The sequence below is a fragment of the Mesoplodon bidens genome (assembly GCF_964165515.1).
Source record: "Mesoplodon bidens genome assembly, chromosome: 2".
NCBI classification, from domain to species: domain Eukaryota; kingdom Metazoa; phylum Chordata; class Mammalia; order Artiodactyla; family Ziphiidae; genus Mesoplodon; species Mesoplodon bidens.
In genome coordinates, this window is record NC_138177.1 from 47,942,633 (window position 1) to 47,961,551 (window position 18,919).

Here is an 18,919-nt window from a genome sequence, read left to right on the forward strand (position 1 = left end):
ATCATTCACCCCTTGTGAACTCCATCTCAGGACACACACTGAAGTTGCCCTTGAGGAAAGCCCACAGAAGGGAGCTGGGAGGCCACTGTGCCCTCGCTTGTGGCTCTGAAGAGGCCCCAGCCCAGTGACACCTCCCCAGGGCGCCTGAGTGTGGTGGGTCTCATCCCATTGGACCAGCTCTCATTTCTCACACTGGTTTGGTCAAAGACCACACAGGCAGTTGGAAAGTCCGATCTCCCAAAATCTGAACTAAATGAAACCACTTTAAAGAAAATGTGACCCGCTCTTTGGATGGGCCGTCACATTGGGAAGGCACAGGTCTCTCTCCCCAAACCCTGCCCACCTCTGCTCTAGAGTAGAAAGGATTGCTAAACACGGTTTCCAGAGCTGGGCTGGTAGCATCCATGCCAATCTGGGATGGCGCCAGGGAGCAAACAAGGAGGCCAAAGCAAGGAAGCCACGTTAAAGGGACACCAGAGATCGGAACACGGCTCTCCCAACATGTTATCCTTATGCTTCAAGGATCATCAGGAACATGGAGGGGGAAAGACTATTTGCCAGATGAAAAAGAAAGAGACAGAGGAAGGGTGAGGGAGACGGACAGGGAGGGAGGGAGGACGAGCCAACCAAATCAACCAGGAATGCCATCATTTCCCCCACTGGTTCCAGTGTGATACCATCAAATGTAAACATATTAGGGAGTGTCCTTGGCTAAGTCCCTTTAACTCAGTTGATCTCTAGGAGGAGGCAGAAGACAAGAGGGGAGTTGTGCAGGAAAAGCTTCTTGGGGAGGGGCAGTGAGGAAGGGAAGGGACGGAGACACCTTAGGGCAGATCTTCTCAGGTCACAGTTCAGGGAACCCCCACGTTTTTTGCCCTTGTCTTCCCAATCTTTGTTGGACCCACACGTATTTATTTCCCTCTTGTCCTGTTTAGGCAGCGGCCCCAAAGCAGCCTTGCTTCTGTGCGCTGTAGACAGGGCGAGGGGCACCCCTCCACCCCCATTCACAGGCTCTAGAGCATTTTAAAAGGCTCTCCTAGGATCTGATTTTGCTACTTCTTTAGCCCAGTTGGGAATTTTTTCTATGATATAAAGTGTGATTTAAAAGGCTTTTAAAAGAGCAATTGTAATATGAGGTTGAATCTTTGCAAAATGGTTAAAAGTCAACAGTACATCAACCACCTTTTCTGTAAGGATCTGAACTCAAGTCAGTCCTTATCTCCTTAGAGCCTGTGCACGCGCATGTGCGTGTGCGTGTGTGTGAGTGTGAATGAGATTGTGTTTATTGTGTATGGGGTGTGCCAGTGTGGTGTATGTGTGATTGTATGTGGTATGTGTATGTTTGCTGCCTGTGTGTCATACCTGTGTCCCGTGTGTGGTGTTTATGTTTATGTGTGTAGGACAAGGCAGATCTACCAACACATCAGGCTTTGAGAGGGCAAGGGAGGCCCAGGCTCTTCTTGGCCACCCACAGATCTCATTCCTTCCCCAACCAGTAGATCTAAAAACAATAAAGGAAGCAGGGGTCTTCTCACCCTGGCCTGCCCCCACACATGCTATGGCTTTCAGGATCGTTCAGCCCATGTGGGCCTTGCCTCTAGGAGGATTCCTGTGTGCCACCTTCTGTCTCTCCAGAATGTTAGAGAAATTTTGTGAGAAAGCACCTAACCCAGTACCTTATACACAGCACTGGGGTCAAGGGTGGTCAATTAATATTTTTGAGTTTTGGAAGAAAAAGAACAATAAAATAATCATAGTAGCAATCACTAGCCCTCATCAATGCCAGCCAAAGTGCTCTCATATACATTCTCACTCGACTCTCCCAATAACTCTGTGAGGTAGAAAGGGCAGGTCCTACAATGTCCGTCTCATGATTGAGAAAACAAAGACCCAGAGAGACCAAGGTTTAAAAAAAAAAAAAAAAATCCCTGTAAATGGCCCAGCTGGAACTAGAGTGCAGTGTCTGACTACATTCTGGACTCTTCTTATCATACAAGACTGCCTTTTAAGAGTATTATCGTTTATCTAGGAAGAGGTCCTCTGAAAGGTTATTTCTGAAGCCCCCAGCCCCTCTGTGAGGGCAGAAGCCCCCAGGAAGGGGCCCTGCCATTTGCACTGAATGCTTGGAAAGCCAGCAGTGTGGATGGGCTGCGGGGAGGAAGGCCTGCCGGGAGTCATCCCCCCATGGACTAGAATGCTTGCGGTGTCAACACCACATGCTCCTTCTGGGACTAAAATGCAATGTTCTTGAGGGCCAGGAGCCATCACCGCTGATTAAAATGTGTATATCATGCTTCCCAGAACCCAAGGGCTCCCATGAGGACGACCTCACTGAGACACCAAGACCCTGTGAGATGACGGTCACATGGCTTGTGACTAGAACCACCAGCAGTTGCAGCCATGTCCTCTGATATCAAGTTTCTGGTTCTCTCTACAATGTTCAGAGCACAAAATCATCCTGATGAGGTTCGACCCCAGCTTCTTCACATGTTAGATGTTTCCTCAGCTGTAAGCTGAGTCAAAAGCTCAGAGTCGTTTCCAAGCTCTGTTGTTCACTGGTTGTGTGTCCTTGGCATGTTATTTGATCTCTCTGGGCTTTAGTTTCATCATATCCCCTACGAAATGGGGATAATAACAATACCTACGTTGCAGAGTTGTTATAAAGGTTAGGATCTGTAAAATGCTTAGAATAGTGCAGGGCATGGAGGAAGCATCCAATTACGGTCACTGCTGCCACTATTATTATTATTATTACTAACATTATTATTTCCACCACCGCAGGCTGCCTCCACCTGGATCTGGTACACATCCGGGTCCCCCATGATTTGTAGCACAGATCTGAATATGAGTATGTGCTCATATAAATTGCCCAGCATATTGACCCCTGGCCTGTCTAAACCCAGTATCACAGCCTCCTTAGTCTCAAAAGGCAAGGTAGCCAAAGGTGAGAGCCCAGGCAATGTGACACTCATTGACTCTTCAGGATGCTCATCTGTAACACTGGATTGATGACATTCCCTCTGCCTACAGCACTGAGTTCTCAGGAAAACATGAGCCGTGTATACAAAAGAACTTTGCAGAGGAACTGACATATATACTAAATTACCATAATTTAAAAAATCATTGGAGGGCAGGTCTGTGGTCCTTCGCTTACAAAATATGGAGTTTAACCACAACCTGTGGAATAGGATAGGCTAATTTCCCAGATTCAGGCTGAACTAAATCCTTAGCCTCTTAGGCCACTGCACAGAGCTCCTCCCTGTCTCTGCAACTCTATCCAGCAAAAATGCAAATTCCCGCCTGCCCCCTGGGGGCAGTTCCATCTGGGTCGAACAAATAGGCGGTGACATTAATTATTCATGTGGTAATTTACAATTCTCCTTTCCCCAGGAAACTCCCAGCTGCCCTAAAGGGCTTTGCAGAGAAGGGGTGTGAAGGTGCAAACCAAAGTATAAGCCACTTTGTTGTGTCCTGGTTTTGCCAACAAAGGTTGTCAGATGGATGGGGGATGAGGAGGCGGGGAGGAGCAGGGAGACATGAAGGGAGGGCAGGGGGATGGTAAGGGGCACCAGCTCTGCCTACCTGCTGATCCAAATACTCTAGGTTTCTTTGCAATTGAAGGTCTAAAAGTTCATCCTACCCGGAGCCCGAGGCCCAACGGCAACACAAACAAACAGGAACAGGACAAAAGAAAACAATAAAAAGGAAGCAAAGCAGTTAAGAGTTAGCTGGACAGCGACAAAGAGAGGCCTCTCTGGCCTTGAGGATTCTAGGGAAGGGAGGGGGGAAGGGTGCGGGCAGCCACAGAGGTTGTCTGCTGGACAAGCCCAGCGAGAGAAGGGACACACTCCGAGGCTCCTGGGTCAGCCTGGCCCTGCCCTGGGAGAGGGAAGCACCACTGAAGCCATCTAGTCAGCACTTCTTGGAGCTTTTTCTGAGTTTTCTGGAAAATCCACTGTTTACGGATGGGTGCACTTGCTGTGTGTCTTGGCTATAGAGTTTGGACACCGGCAGAGAAGACTCAGAGACAGGGGTCAGTGACAGACCGTCGGGGACAAGGATTCTGCCTGTTGGCTCCAGTGGTTCTCCCCAGCTCCCCAGGGGGAGCATCTGCATCGAGTTCTCCAGGTGGAGACAAAAATTCTCAGGAGAACAAATGCCCAGAAGAGACACAAGTAGAAAGGGGAGAGAAAGTAGGCAGAGACACAGTATGGAAAATCTTTTCTTCCTCAATCCGACTTCTAGTCTCTTTCCCCCAAAGTGACATTCCAGGCAAGGACAAGCTTGAAGCAAGTACGCTTAGGGGGAAGAAGACTAGAAGATCATGCCTGTTTTGGGAGCTCTAGCTTAACTTTTCTTCCCAGCCCATAGCCTAAGCCCCCTGTCCAAGCCCCTCTGCATGCTGGAGAGGAGTTGTTCTGAGATTGAGAGAATGGGGACATTTCACGCTTCCAGATCTTGTCCCTGCTCCTCTGCCCCGTGTCACAGAGGAGGAGGGGTAACTGACACCACTCTCTGTATTGGGGTTAGAGTCCAGGCCGGAGGGAGGAGGTATCCAGAGGCTGCTAAAGACCAGACGGGCCAGGCATCGGGCACAGAGCATCCCTGCGTCTGCCCTAGTTTGGCCCCGTCCTGGGAGGAGAGGTCCTGAGGGGAAGTGGAGTGGGAGGAGAGGACGTACCATCTTATCGTGGACCGTGGGGGATGGTGGGTAGTTGTAGGGGAACAGTCCTGCAGGGACTGGCCGCCTGTCTCCCAGGTAATCATACTGGAAGAGAAAGGGGATTGGAGAGGTGAGGGGGTCCGGCTGGGATATGGACTTCCCCACCAACTGAAGTTCAAGGTTAGGGATGTTTGTAACCTGTCCCAGAGCAGATTTCAAACTAAAATGGACAGCCTTTAACCATTGCAATATCCTTGCAATGATCTGTCCAGGTCCTCAAGATTTGAAAAGATAGAACCCTCTCTGTCCTCTTATATAGAATTAGGGCTCCTGGTACAGGCAAATCCCCCAGGCAGCTCTCCTACGGACAGAACCTCAGGGCCAGTGGCTCCCCCTGGGCAGCATCCCTGGTCCTGCTGACACAGCCCAGTGACCCCATGTCCCCAGATGCCCTTGCATCTCCACCTCTTCTCAGCAGATGGTCTTAGGCTTCCGGGGGATCTCAGGGGCTGAGGAAGGAGGGGAAGGTTGGTGGCTCACCTTGGGGGAGCTGATGGATCGCCTCATCACATAGGCAGCAGGGTCAGCATAGATGTCCTCACTGCGAGGTGGCAGCCGCTCGAAACGGGCACTGGGTGAGCGGACGGGGGAGAAAACGCGGGCGCGGCTGTAGGACCCCTGGCTTGGCGAGCGGGGCACAGAGTGGGAACGGGGCTGCAAGGACAGGCGGCGCAGGGAGCCGGAGGCAGCATCCAGTTCATCATAATAGACAGGCTGCCGGGAGGGGCTGGGGATCCAGGTGGTGCCATCCTGCCGCCCATAGCCGGCAGGCTCCTTCCACTCACGCAGCTGGAAGGCGGGGCCGCCTCCATTCCGGAAGGAGTGCCGCTTGTCTTCCAGGGCCCAGGGTGGGCTGATCCGATCGTAGGCCGGCATGGAGCAGATGCTATCGGGCCGTACCCCTGGCGGGTAGTACTGGTAATCATCAGGGTACTGGGAGGAGTAGGGGCTGTAATACTCAGGGACCCTACGGGACACAGGGTAGAACCTAGAGGGACTGAGACAGAGAGGACTTCGTAAGGAAGCCAGACAAAATGGGCACGCCCCCAGCCACCTGTCCGTGCCCCCTCCTCCTTGGCCTCCAGCCTAGAGTGGGGTCTGACTAGGTGAACGGTGCCCTAGGCTGACCTTGCGAGCATACGGGGGCGCCCACTGCCCAGGCACGGAGGCTTGTTTCCAGAAGTGCAAGGAAAGACCTGTCCTCAAAGCTCTCCCCCTCAACCAGTTCCCTGAGGCCAGAAATTTCACCATTCAGAGCTTCCCTCTTTGTCTCTTTGTCTCCCTGGGGAGAAACTTTAAGCCTTATTAGCCATCTCTATCTCAGCATGAACCAATTGATCAGATTCTTTCCAGAGAGGCTAAGAGCAGAAAGAACACTAGAGTGTACCAGACACCTGGAGGGGGACAACGGAGGAGGGACAAAGGGATGCCTTCGCTGATTTTATGATCCTGTCAAGGACCCAACCAGTCTGTTCCTGGGATTCAACCCTAGTGAGGCGCTGTCCCCAGGGCAGGGCAGACGACCACAGTGAGCTGCCCTCCCAGACCCCCAGGGAAGGAGCGGCAGCCCCACTTGCCCTGATGAACACAATCAGGTCCAATAAATGTCTTCAAATATTTGAAAGCCAGTCACTCGATAAAGAAGTAAATTGGTCTATTGGAAAGAACTTGGGCCAATGAGTAGCAACGTTTTTCTTTTTTAAAAAACTGCTTATAAATAATGGCCTGCAGACAGTTAGAGCTTCAAAAACGGAGTGAGTTGCCTTGGCAGCTAGTGAGTCTCGCATTGGTAGAAACACTGGATGCTGTACAAGGGTGGGAAGCACAGACGGATGTCTGGCTGGAACAGCTTTAAAGGCCCCTCGCTGTGACTGCCTGCATGTTTCAGGCCGCCCAGCGTCCTGTGAGAGGCACTGGGTGCTCCGTCCTTTCCTCTGAAGTAAGTAGACAGAGGGAGCAAGAGTCAGGGGCAGGGGGCAAACTCTACAGATGGAACCATGGGGTTAGTAAGCATCTGGGCAAGCAGGGAATCCTGGGGTTTTCTTGGTTTCCCAATTCAGCCTGGCTTCCAGGAGGTTTCCAACAGAGGGTGCCTCCATGTCACTCCCCCAGCCCCAGCCCCCAGCCGGTACACCATCCCCACTCCACCCCACCCCACCAGGCCTCACCTCCGAAGATCTTCAGGAGGGGGCACCCCTCGGCGCAGGTTCACCCACTGCTGAAGCTGGTTCATGGAGCTCTTGCGCTGGGCGATTTTGTCGGGGTTGGCACGTGGGGGGAAGCTCCGCCGGTGCCCCCCACTCTCTGAGTCCTGAGGTGGGAAAGCTGTGCTCCCCGGCCGGCTTGGGGAGCTATACTGCCAGCCATTGGGCTGGGTGGGCCGCTCCCCACCTCCTGGGACCCTTGGGCCCTCAGGGTAAGGACTGCCCGGGTCTGAGGCTGGTTCTGGTCCAGCGTGGACACCATTGGCTTTCACCAGAGGCTCGCTCTTGACCTCAGGCCTCTCAGGCCTCCTCTCCACCTTCTCGCAGCCTCGGCCATCACCCTCTCCTCGAGTCTTGGCCTCTGGTTCAGGCTTGGGAAGGCTGTTTTGGGGGGGTTGGTGGTGGTGTTTGCTGGGTGGGATGTTCTCAGAGTCTGGCTTCTCGTGGCTGTGGGATGCCAAGGGAGGTGTTGTAAGGGACTCCAGCCCAGCATGGAGTTCAGGTGGGGGGAAACTGGGAAGGAGAAAAGGAGTGGAGAAGGATGGACAGGAAGGCAGTGATGGAAACAGGATTCCATGAATTCCAATTCTGTTTCCTAAATCCTACCATTTTATATTCTTGCTCCAGCGTGGGCAACTATAAAGCGTACTCCAAGCTTGCCTGTGCATATGTGCTCGTCTTGCCCTCCTGGTCCTCCTCATGTGTCACCCTCTGCTCCCTTCTGCTGAAACTTCTTGAGTCCAGCCTCCTAGCTATGGCCGAGACTAACCTCACCCAGACTAGGTCTCTCCTGTAGTCTGTCCCTGATCCAGCCCCCCTCACTTGGTGTGCACTATGCACTACACATAATTGGAACCATCCTTGATGTCTCAGCCACAGAGGTTTGTGACAGGTCAGCCCTCTCTCCTTTAGGAAGTTACTTAACTTCCACGAGTCTTGGGCCCCTCGTTGGCAGGGTGGGTAGGACTGTGTGAGATCAAACATGGCAGGCGCACCAGGGGCTGAAGCTGTTGCCTTAAACTTCACAGGCATAGAAAGAGGCTAGTTCCCCTCTCCCAAACAAGCTTGTTTGCTTTCTATTAGAGTATAAGCTCCATGAGGTAGGAGCTTGTCAGACTTTTCCTACCTTGTTTTCCTAGCACCCTATACACATTTGTATTTACAGTAAATATTTATGAAAAGAATGAGTGAAGTTCTGGGGCTTCCCTGGTGGTGCAGTGGTTGAGAGTCCGCCTGCCGATGCAGGGGACACGGGTTCGTGCCCCGGTCTGGGAAGATCCCACATGCTGCGGAGCGGCTGGGCCCGTGAGCCATGGCCGCTGAGTCTGCGTGTCTGGAGCCTGTGCTCCGCAACGGGAGAGGCCACAACAGTGAGAGGCCCGTGTACCGCAAAAAAAAAAAAAAAAAAAGAATGAGTGAAGCTCTGGAATTCCACCCCTTGGTCAAAGAAAAGATGGAATCTCATGACAATGTTTTCGCTACACCTTCCCCAATTCAACATAGTCAAGCATCCTTGCTGAGACACTGCTTGGTAAACATTTTCAAGACATGTACACAGACTTGGAGTCTATACTGTAAAACTTCCTTCTGCTGGATCCCTGTTAACATCTAACTTAAGACTCAATGCCCAGTTCAAGTAGAGACAGGTGCTGAGACTGCGGGTGGTGACGGGATGCGTTGACAGGAGCAGTCACATACTGAGTGCTTTTTGCTGCATGTCAAGCATTTTACCTCTACCGTTGAGTCCTCACAACAACCCCGTGAGGTAGGATTATCACTACTGTCTCTGAGGGTCAGAGGCTAAGTAACTTACACTTAGGTCACACAGTGGGCAAGTGTTCAAGTTGGGATTCAAACCTGAGTCCCACAAAGCCTGTCTGCATAACAAAACAAGCAAATGACCCTGGTCTTTGGCTCCTGGCCAGGCCCGGATGGAACCTGGCTTCTCTCTTGGCCTCCACCAGCTCAGAGAGAAGAGGAGGAGCTGGCCAGGGGCAAAGAGACTATAGGCTCTGAATTCACGTAGCCAGGCACCCTGCTGGGAGGCAAGGAGTTGGCTCACATGTTCTCAGAGGTCCAAGTCCACATGCTGGGCTCAGCAAGGGCACAGAGATGGGCACTTCTTCACTCCTCTTCTCTCTCTCTAATAGCAGTCCTCATGCCTATGCCCAGTCCCCGGCACTCACTTGTGACGTGCCGCTTGGGGCACCGACTTCTGGGCTGGGGGGATCTGTACTCGGGCAGCCTCCCCCATGGCCTGGATCCAGGCCTCCTGCTCCTCGGGGCTCTCGGCACTGAAGAAGTAGGTGCGGACCCCGGCATGCTCAGCCTGTGGGGAGAGGCAGTACGTGGAACTGTCCCCAGCCTCGTCCACCCAGCACACAGTCACCTGTGGGGAGAAGACACCCACGCCCACAGGACAGGTGGTCAGGCAGGTCGTTCCCCTGACCTGCAGCTCTTCGCCCCATATGGAGCTCAGGGCAACGTGAGGAGGCCCACAGCTGTCCCAAGTGCTCCAGCTGGCATCCAAGTATCTGCCTTGACTAGCTCTCTGGACACCACTAGGCAGCCCAATAGCCAGGTAAGCTGACCTGCCCCACCTGAGGGACAATTACCTCGCCCGCTCTCCCATCAAATTCCATGTTTGATTTGAAGGGCAATTACCCCATGCCCGGGAGAGATGCCCCCCTACCCCAACCACATACCAGTCTCAGCCCCAGCTCAGCCTCTGAGAAGCTGACACTCTCTTCCGCGCAGCGGGACAGCGCGGGCACACGGGCGGCATGCACAGACAGTCAGAGCACGCTACCTAGTTGGCGGCTGCAAGCAGGTGCAGCAGGCGGTAACCCAGAAGCGAGCTCCTGTCCAGAGGAGGGGTCCTCACGCGGCCAGAAGGAGGAGAAGCAGAGAACAGGTCAACCGAACACCAGAAGGAGAGACAGGAGACGTGACAGGAATGTTGAGGAACAGAGGGAAGTGGGGAGCTATTCAGACTAGCCCCTTCTACTCGGTGTCACCACTGGGACCACAGCACCCAGCAAGGCTCAGGTCAGCCCACTAGGAGTGGGGGTGGACAGCTTGCACCCAGCAAACCTGGGTTGCTTGAGGAGAGAAGGCAGGGCAGCCCAGCACTAATCCTAGCTCTGTTCCAAACCAGCCCTGCAACTGTAAACAACTCGGAGATATTGCTCTGGCCTTAACTGATGCATCTGTTTGATGGGGAGGGTCCATGAGGAAAAGACGCTCCAGTGTTAGATTCTTTCTGGGGTCTCAGAACACTTCCTAGGAGAGACCAATCTCCCAGAAAAAGCAGCTAGCCTTGTTCATCCCATTCAACATGAGAGATCCAAAAGTGTTTAAGAGTCTCAGATGTGAACTCCACTATGGCCTATGACCCCTTGGGTGCTAAATCCTGGGTCTCTGGGGGTTGGAAGGGGAGAAGACAGGGCTCCTCTGGCCAAGCCCCAGGGTTCGCCTAAGCAACAGTGTCAAATCCACACCCTTCGAGTGCTTTCCCAGCCGGACCTTCACTTTTCCTCAGCACCTTCCCCAGCGCATGATGTCTTTCCACAGGAGCCATTACCCAGTGAGGGAGCGTCCTACTTCTCTAAGGACAGAGATAGGCCTCCTTCCTCTGGATCTGGCCAGTCCCCACCCTCCAGCACGGCTGCCCAGCAGGTAGGCAGAGGCAGGAAGGTGCTGACGAAAAGCCAGTGAAATTGTAAGGAGGCATCTGGGGGTTGAAACTGCACAGGGATATGGAGAGCAGGGGCCCAGGCAAGCCCTCTGGGGTGGAGAACACAGGGTTATTGTAGAGGGGAGAGACACACAAGTGGGATGAGTGGGTGTGTCCTGGGCTGGTAGGAGTGGCAGCAAATAATTAATTTGCTAAGCATCCAGTGAGCATCCTGTGTGTGCAGAGCTCTGCTCTGGGTACCAGTCACAGGGAAAGCAAAGACACGCTCTTAGCACTTGAAGAGCTCACGGTCAAGCTGGAGGACAAAACATACCCATGGGGAAACAAGGAGAGAGCAAAGGCACGGGAACAACAGCTTGTGACAGGAGAAGGCAGAGGGCCTGGGAAAAGACAGGGTGATTGATGGGGAGCCAGGAGGGGGCACCAGCCTGGAAGCATGAAAGGGGACCAGAGAATTGAGGGAGGTGCCCCCATGGATGAGCCCACAGAGCCCCCACGGGGCTGAGCAGGGACAGAGGAAGGCCATTCAGCAGCAGGCTGGGTGGGAACAGTGCCGGCTCATTACTGGCCATCTGAGGGTTTCGCTTGGTGGCCGCAGCAGGACAAGTCTCCCATCTGTCTCATCTCCCCTCCCTTCCCTGGGGAAAGGCCACTGAATAGCCACAATCTGAACCTTTTGTGGGCCACTGAGCACAGCCCTCAGAGTTGGGTTTTAAAGAGGCAGTGCACTCCTCAGGGGAAAGGGACGGAGGAGAGGGGCCCAGAGATCTGGGTTTATGGAGGGGTGTGTCAGTCACCGGGACGTTGTTCTAACGGGGCTGCCGGCAGAGCTCCCGAGCCGGAGTGTGTGTGTGTGTGTGTGTGTGTGCGCGCGCGCGCGCACGTGTGCGCGCAGGTCTGGAGGGGAAGAGTAAGACAGGCTGTCTGACTGTGTGGGGGTGTGTGCGTGTCTGTGTATAGCAGGCCTGTTTGTTGTTGGTTAAACAGCCTGTTCCTATTTCCCCAGCTAAAATCCGGCTCCTTGGAGCCAGTGTTTTATTGATTACTCATTCTGCAGACAGGACCCTTGGAGGCTGGAAACTAATTATGTGCCTAAAAAGTCCCTCCTTGTTGCCCGGAGCAGCATCTATGTGTCTTCCCACCTCTCTGTGGCCAGGTGACCAGAGCTGAAGGACAGAAAGGGCAGAGTCTCTGGGGCCCCAGGAACTCGGATGCTGCCCTCGAGTAACCTGTGTGTTTTCAGGGTCTTGCACAGCAATTCTCAACTGGGGGAGAGAGGGCTTTGTACTAAGAAAATGCATGGTTGATATCATAATTTTATATTGGAAAATGAAAAAGAACCTATGATCTTTGTTTTGCATCATAAAATACAAAACGGGCATGGAATTTTCATTGTTTTTAATGGGCCATGAATTTTTAAATGTGGGAAAACACTGGCCTAGGATGAGATAGCTGCAGTCCCGTCTCTGATGGGTGGATCCCCCAGGGGTGCCGAGGAGTGGCGCTGAGCAGGCAGGTGAGGTCCATCTCCCTGGGCCCTTATTCCCTCAAAGTGTGTCTCTGTGAGGTTTGTAGCTTTCAATTATACTGAAACTCAATTCCTAACTTTCTGCAAAGATTTTTTTTTTTTTAATTAGAGCATGTTGTTTATGGAAACTAAAAAACACAGGCCTACAAAACCCATTTTACAAGGTGGCAAAAATACTAGGGTGCTGGCCCATGACAAGGGCTGGAGAGGGGACAGGGTGCAGGCAGCAGGGCTGAAGGGCAAAGGGAAAAAAAGGAAAGTGAGGACAAATGACAAATTGAGGGCCCTTACATGGGCCGGTGGGAACGTGCTGTACACTGAATAGTAGTGAACAACTTACATCTGAGACCCTTTGAGTAAGTTTGACTGGGGGTCTAGTTCCCTGGGCCCAAAGTGGGGAGGAAGACTTTCCAGAATGGATCTTAGAAACCCACCCGGCCACAGTTCCTGCCTCTGCTGTGAGGGATTTCCTAGGTGCCAGGCCACTGGGCAGAGGGTCCATGGCCTCAGCACATAACTAATTCTCCCCCAGGAAAGACTGTGGTACCGCTGAAGCTCATCTCTACAGGCCCACCCTGAGGAGAGAAGAGGAAGGGGTCCCGGCCTCACAACAGCCTGTACTGAGCCCAGAGACCACTGCCTGCTCACCCCAGTACTACCACTTGGGGTTCCTGAGGAGGTGGCTCTTGATCCTGTTCCATTCTTGTATGCTCTAGAAGAGCCGGCCTCCCTCCCCTACCTGACCTGGGAGAGGAAGGCCAACTGACCTTAAAGGTATGTTTTCGGCTGATGTTGTCTGAGGGCTGCACCGCAGCTACCCGGAAGCTCAGGAGGGGGATGCTGCCCAGGATGCTCTCCTCCTTCTCATCTGTCAAGGAAACAGAGGCACAAGTGAGATGTATGTGTGCGGGGGGGGGGGGAGGGGAGGGGAGTGTATCAGCTCTATTAGGATAAATACCAACAAATGTCTGTTACTCATCTACTATCTGTCAGGCACTTGGGGCCACCACACAACCACACAGGGCGTGCTCTGCACAGCAAGAGGCACACTCCCTGGAGCTGGGGAGCGTGGCAGCCCTACAGGCAGTGTTCTAGACTTGGGGACTGTAGAGGTGAATGCGAGAGTAGTAGTGCCCGACCTTGGGGAGCTCACATTCCAGTGCGCAAGCAAACAAGCACAGAAGAGCCAACATTTTGGAGGGCTTGCCATATGTCAGGCACTGTTCTAAGTTAAAAGGCTTAATGGATTTAACCTGCCCAACAATCCTATGACTGGGTACTCTTATGATCTCCATTTTATAGGTAAGGACGTTGAGACACAGAAAGATTAAATAACTTGTCCAGGGCTTCCCTGGTGGCGCAGCGGTTGAGAGTCCGCCTGCCGATGCAGGGGACACGGGTTCATGCCCCGGTCCGGGAAGATCCCACATGCCGCGGAACGGCTGGGCCCGTGAGCCATGGCCGCTGAGCCTGTGTGCCCGGAGCCTGTGCTCCGCAACGGGAGAGGTCACAGCAGTAAGAGGCCCGCGTACCGCAAAAAACAAAAAAACAAAAAAAAACTTGTCCAAGGTTACTTAAGTAAAAACTGGTGGATTAGTCTTTAACCCAAGAAGTCTGACCTTCAAGCTAGCATTCTTAACCTTCCTCCCATCCACAGTGCCTCTCCAAACAAGGTGATCCCAACAGTGACACATGGAACAGGATATAACGGGATGGGGTGCGGTAGAGTGGATGCTCGCATCTTCGGCTCTGGCTCTTCTGGGTAATTGTCTCTAAGGTTCTCCCAGGCACCTGGCAGCTTGCTTTGTCTTCTCCTGACTAGACCCCTCCCCTTTACAGTCCCTATGTCTGCACAGAAGACACGCCCCTGCATGCCCCCACCCACCCTGCCCTCTGATCCCCAGAAGCAGGCTAACAATCAGGCTGCTGCATAATTCATCCCGAATCTCCAAAGGAGCCTGAAGGATTAGCTAGTCAGGCCCCCAGCTATCAGCAGGAGACCGAAAGGGTAGGGGTGCTGTGTGGGAACCATGAGGTTGGGGCTATAACTATGAGGCCATGGCAAGACCCTCCCCACTTCCCTGGGATAGCTCTTTATTCCTGGGGCTAGAGACCCTGTAAAACCCTCAGCTAGGGTTCAGAAGAAATCTCACAGGGGTTACAGACTCCACTAGCTCCCCTTCTCCCCTTACTCAGCACTTGCACAAGATACTTAGCCCAAGGTCCAGTTTCCTGGGCAGACCTCGGCATGGTACCCAGAGGATGGACTAAGCTAAAGGAACACGAGGGCTGGGAACCCAGAGCTTCTTCAGGAAGCCAGAGGCCATCATCCCCAGGAGGAGGTGGGCCCCCTGCCTGGCTGAGTCCAGGCCAGCGTTTAGGGGTCTCCTGAGAGCATCTCTCAGTGCACAGTGACCCTCCATCTCCATGCCCCTTGAGTTCAGAGCTTCTCCCCTCACACCAGGCCCTGCAGAGACCCTGGCCTTCCCTCCAGCTTCTGTTATACTCTGGCTCCTGTGCGGCCCTACATCCCGGGGCCCAGCCTGAGCAGATTTTTCTCCCTCAGTCTTGGGGTCTCCTCTGTGACTAGACCCTGGACGTGCATCCCCTTCCTGATCTCTCTCCTTGGGATTCAGGTGCCTCAGGGCACAGGGACAGCAGTGTTCTAAGGGTGGGGGGGGGCGGGGGGTGGTGGTGGTGGTGGTTACTAGGTACAACCTTTGTTTGCCAAAGTTAATGATTCAGTGAATTGCTCCCAGGAGACCTGGAGAAAGCAGAGCTCTGCCATTCCCAGGGCACGGAGGAAAAGGAAACGGACACTCCTGCTGCTCGATCATTTTATCCTCTCCTCAGCGCCCAGGCCTCCTTGCACGGCATCAGTGTGACAGAACCGTCACTGTCATCAACCCTCACTAGCTCCTCCCTGCCCTCCTTGACATATTGTTGCTGTACATACTTTAAAAATAACTTCCTAGAGGCTGCTGCACCAAGGTTATAAGAGTTTTGCCCTCCTTTCTGTGGGGGAGGAAAGAGAGTGAGTGGTGGGGTAGGCACAGAGGGCAGAAGCTGGGGGATAATCATTGACTCCACATTGACTGAGCACCTACTATGTGCCAGGTGCTGTTTTCAGTGCTGTGGATACAGCAGTGAACAAAACTGACCAAACAATCCTGCCTACACAGATCGGATCATACATTCCAGTGGGATGGGGGAAGCTCAACATGCAAGGTCCAATTAGCAGGTGACCTGCTAGTGAGGACCAGGGACCCTCCTCTTCTTCCTCCTTTTCTTTTCCCACCCATGCCCTCCCCCGGACTTCACCCTCTGTCATCTGACTGTCTTGTTCATCCACCACACCACCCACCAGGGCCTAGAATTCTGCCTGAAATCTACTAGGCACTCGGTAAATATTGTCGAATGTGAAATGAGTGAGCGAATGAGTGAGTGATTGAGTGAGCAGGTGAGTTTGTCTTTATCCCCTGTCACGTGCCACTGGTGCCGGCGACCACAGGGGGGATATGTGCCCCCCCACCCCCAACATCCATCAGAAAACGAGCCCTGTGACAGGGCAGAATGAGAAAGAGGGGGCCCTGGCTTCCCACAGCCCCTGCCAGTGCCAGGCGCAAGCTCACCCTTTTTTCTTTCTTTTTTTTTTTTTTTTTTTTGCCGTACGTGGGCCTCTCACTGCTGTGCCCTCTCCCGTTGCGGAGCACAGGCTCCGGACGCGCAGGCCCAGCGGCCATGGCTCACGGGCCCAGCCGCCCCGCGGCATGTGGGATCTTCCCGGACCGGGGCACGAACCCGTGTCCCCTGCATCGGCAGGCGGACTCTCAACCACTGCGCCACCAGGGAAGGCCGCAAGCTCACCTTTATAGTAGAAGAGGCCGCGATCCACCAGGACAAACCAGCGCTTATTCCACTGCTTAACCCCGGAGCTGGCCTGCAGGAGAAGTGGGGAATAAACAGGATAGTCTGTGACCTGGGCCTGGGGAGGTGGGTGTGTGCAGTGGAAAGAGGGCTGCACTCATTATAAGGACATCCTGCCTCTGCTTGCAGCTCTGCCACTAACAAGTGGCAGCAACCCCCAAGAGCCCTCAGAGGCAGGGAATGACATTACATTATTGCCTGTGACCTTCCACTTCGGTCGTTCTGGGCCTCAGTGTCTCCCCCAGGGAAGATAAACGGTGGAGCGATGAGCCAGAAAGAGTGAGCAGAAGGTCAGGCAGGGAGAGTGGCCAGGTCAACGAGGAGAACTGGACCCCTAGACTTAGAGGAGACATCCCCCTCCGTTCATAGCAAGAGGGCCCTGCTGACTGAGCCACTGGGTTACTCTGATAGGGTTGATGACAGCATATTTCAAAGTCATTGCATCTGCCCATCAGGGGACCTGGCTGAATTCCCAAATATAACACTAATTTCTCTGTGTGATTTTGGGAAGATACTCAACCTCTCTGAGCCTTTATTAAATTAGGAGATTTCGCAGAGATATACCAAAATAGGACCTGGAGGGACATAGCAAAATATACATGGGCTGTTATAACTACAGAGGAATTACAGCGCTATGAGGAGAAAGCAGGGATGCGGTGGGCAGAATGGAACAGGAGGCCTCACCTGCTTGAAAAGCCAGCCTGCCTTGGTGACAGGAGCACTGGGGTTCCGCTTCATGGAGTGCGAGCGCTTGCCGAAAGCGATGGCCTTGCGGGACGTCCGGGTGGCCTATGGATGCAGAGAACAGCCAGCTTAACTCTTCCTCTCCTCCTTCCTGCTCCACCCGCAAGGGGAGCTGCCCTTGGTGGGAGCTATCCCTCTCCAGGGCCCTGGGGGCCCTTACGTTAAGAGGCCCAGGTGAGAAGCTTGGATCTCTTACTAACTCAAGGGCACGGCCTTTCAATTCTTTGGCTCTTTTCCTTATCTCTAAAATGGGGCTCAAAATTATAGTCCTACCTGTCTCACAGCGATGTGTGTTTCTGGCTTTTTCTTAAGGAGAAAATAAGATTTTTCATTTCACTCCTGGCCTATCCTTCTCTACTGGCCTTACTCCTTACCTCTTTCATAATGCTTTCTCAGACCCATTCAACTTCAAGTAAATTCCCTACGTCATCATCTTCTCCAAGCCCAATTCATTCTTTTTTTTTTTTTAATAAATGTATTTATTTAATTTATTTATTTTTGGTCGTGTTGGGTCTTCGTTGCGGTGTGCGGACTTCTCAGTGCAGTGGCTTCCCCTGTTGCGGAGTACAGGCTCTAGGCGTGCGTCAGTAGTTGTGGCACGCGGGCTCAGTAGTTGTGGCTCGTGGGCTCTAGAGCGCAGGCTCAGGAGTTGTGGCGCACGGACATAGTTGCTCCGCGGCACGTGGGATCTTCCCGGACCAGGGCTCGAACCCGTGTCCCCTGCATTGGCAGGCGGATTCTTAATCACTGCGCCACCAGGGAAGCCCCCTATTCATTCTCGAATGTCCAACACACCACAGAGCAGGGAGGGTGTACGGGTGTTCTCCGGGCTCCTTATTGCCACAGGGACTTCCCCACATTCTGGCAACAATCTCTCTTTCTCGACGTATCAGTGATCTTTCACTGTTTAGTCCTTCTCACCACTATCAGCTTCTAGATCATTTTTTCAGAGTCTCAGGATTTTGATATCACTCATCCTCTCCATTCTAAGTCTTACCATCACTGTGGACAATTTCATTGCTCCACAGTGAGAGGGAGGATGACCCATCCAGTGGCCTAACTTTAAACTACCTTGATGTCCTCAAGTCCAAAATCCTCCACTTCCACCCCAGCCACTCACTCCCATGGCAACACCTTAGACTTGGCCAGCTCCCAAGCCCCTTCACCACCAGCGTTGTCAATTCTCATATCCCCATCTTCTGATCACAGCATCCCATCCTCTGGGCTGTCTCACTCCATCCCTCAACGACACCAGCTTTTCTACTCCACTGAGATCCCCAACTCCTCAATCCTTGCCTTTTTTTCCTGGATCCATGAGTTACCTCCTGGTGTTAGTTGTTTCCCTACAAAGCCTAGGCCCCCTGGTGGAATAGATCAACCGCACTCTGCAACACCAACACCCTATCCAGTGCCTTTCCGCTTGATCTTCTCTGAAACTCTAAATCCCTGATTAATCAAATTATCCACCCTCCCTGCACTCACAGCCAGATTATAGTGCTGCTGGAGGACAATCACACCACAGTACAGACGAGGTCACTGTGACCCCTCGGTCCCCGGTGCTCCACTGCACACCCTCACCTCTCTCCTGAGCCCAGCGACCTGCCTGCCTCTGCCTTCCCCGCAATGGCTTGGATCCTCCCCCACAGAGAAAATTGAGGTTGCCAGAAAGCGCTTCCTCAATTTCACACCCTTTTACCCAGAACATTACTGCCCTTACCACTCTCCTTGTCTCTTTCCCTTCAGTGTGAGAAGAAGAGGCGTTTTCTTCCTTTCCAAGGCTATTGGGTCCAGACTGCTGTTTCCTCTGAGACTTGCATCATTGATAACCTCTCAAATCTGTCTTCATTTCTTCCTCCTCCACTGGCTGCTTCTCCTAAGCAAACATGCTCAGGTCTCTTCATCTTAAAGCATCCCTGTGTCTCTCTGTCTCTGTCTGTCTCTGTTTCTTTCTCTCAATCTCTCTCTCACTGTCTGTCTCTGTCTCTCTCAGTCGTTCTCTCTCCTCCTTCTCACTGTCCCTCACGCAACCACACACCTGACTGCCCCGTCCACCCTCCGCCAGCTGTCCCCGTCAGGTAACACCTTCCCTCCCCTCC

At 53.1% G+C, this 18,919-nt stretch overlaps 1 protein-coding gene across 7 annotated transcripts in view; it reads right to left on the reverse strand.

Moving 5' to 3' along the window:
* The window catches only part of PLEKHA6 (pleckstrin homology domain containing A6), an 82,534-nt gene that overhangs the window by 22,828 nt on the left and 40,787 nt on the right, over positions 1-18,919 (reverse strand). For 5 of the 7 annotated variants that reach the window (XM_081216269.1, XM_081216270.1, XM_081216268.1 and 2 more), the window contains exons 4-10: positions 16,764-16,868; positions 16,020-16,092; positions 12,920-13,020; positions 9,114-9,316; positions 6,892-7,374; positions 5,204-5,720; positions 4,682-4,768 (exon numbers count right to left, since the gene is read on the reverse strand). In XM_081216269.1, coding sequence (XP_081072395.1) covers positions 4,682-4,768; positions 5,204-5,720; positions 6,892-7,374; positions 9,114-9,316; positions 12,920-13,020; positions 16,020-16,092; positions 16,764-16,868 — 1,569 coding nt within the window. Of the gene's footprint in view, positions 1-4,681; positions 4,769-5,203; positions 5,721-6,891; positions 7,375-9,113; positions 9,317-9,736; positions 9,778-12,919; positions 13,021-16,019; positions 16,093-16,763; positions 16,869-18,919 lie in introns of those variants that run through there. The other 2 variants (XM_081216267.1, XM_081216272.1) reach the window with 2 other exon arrangements.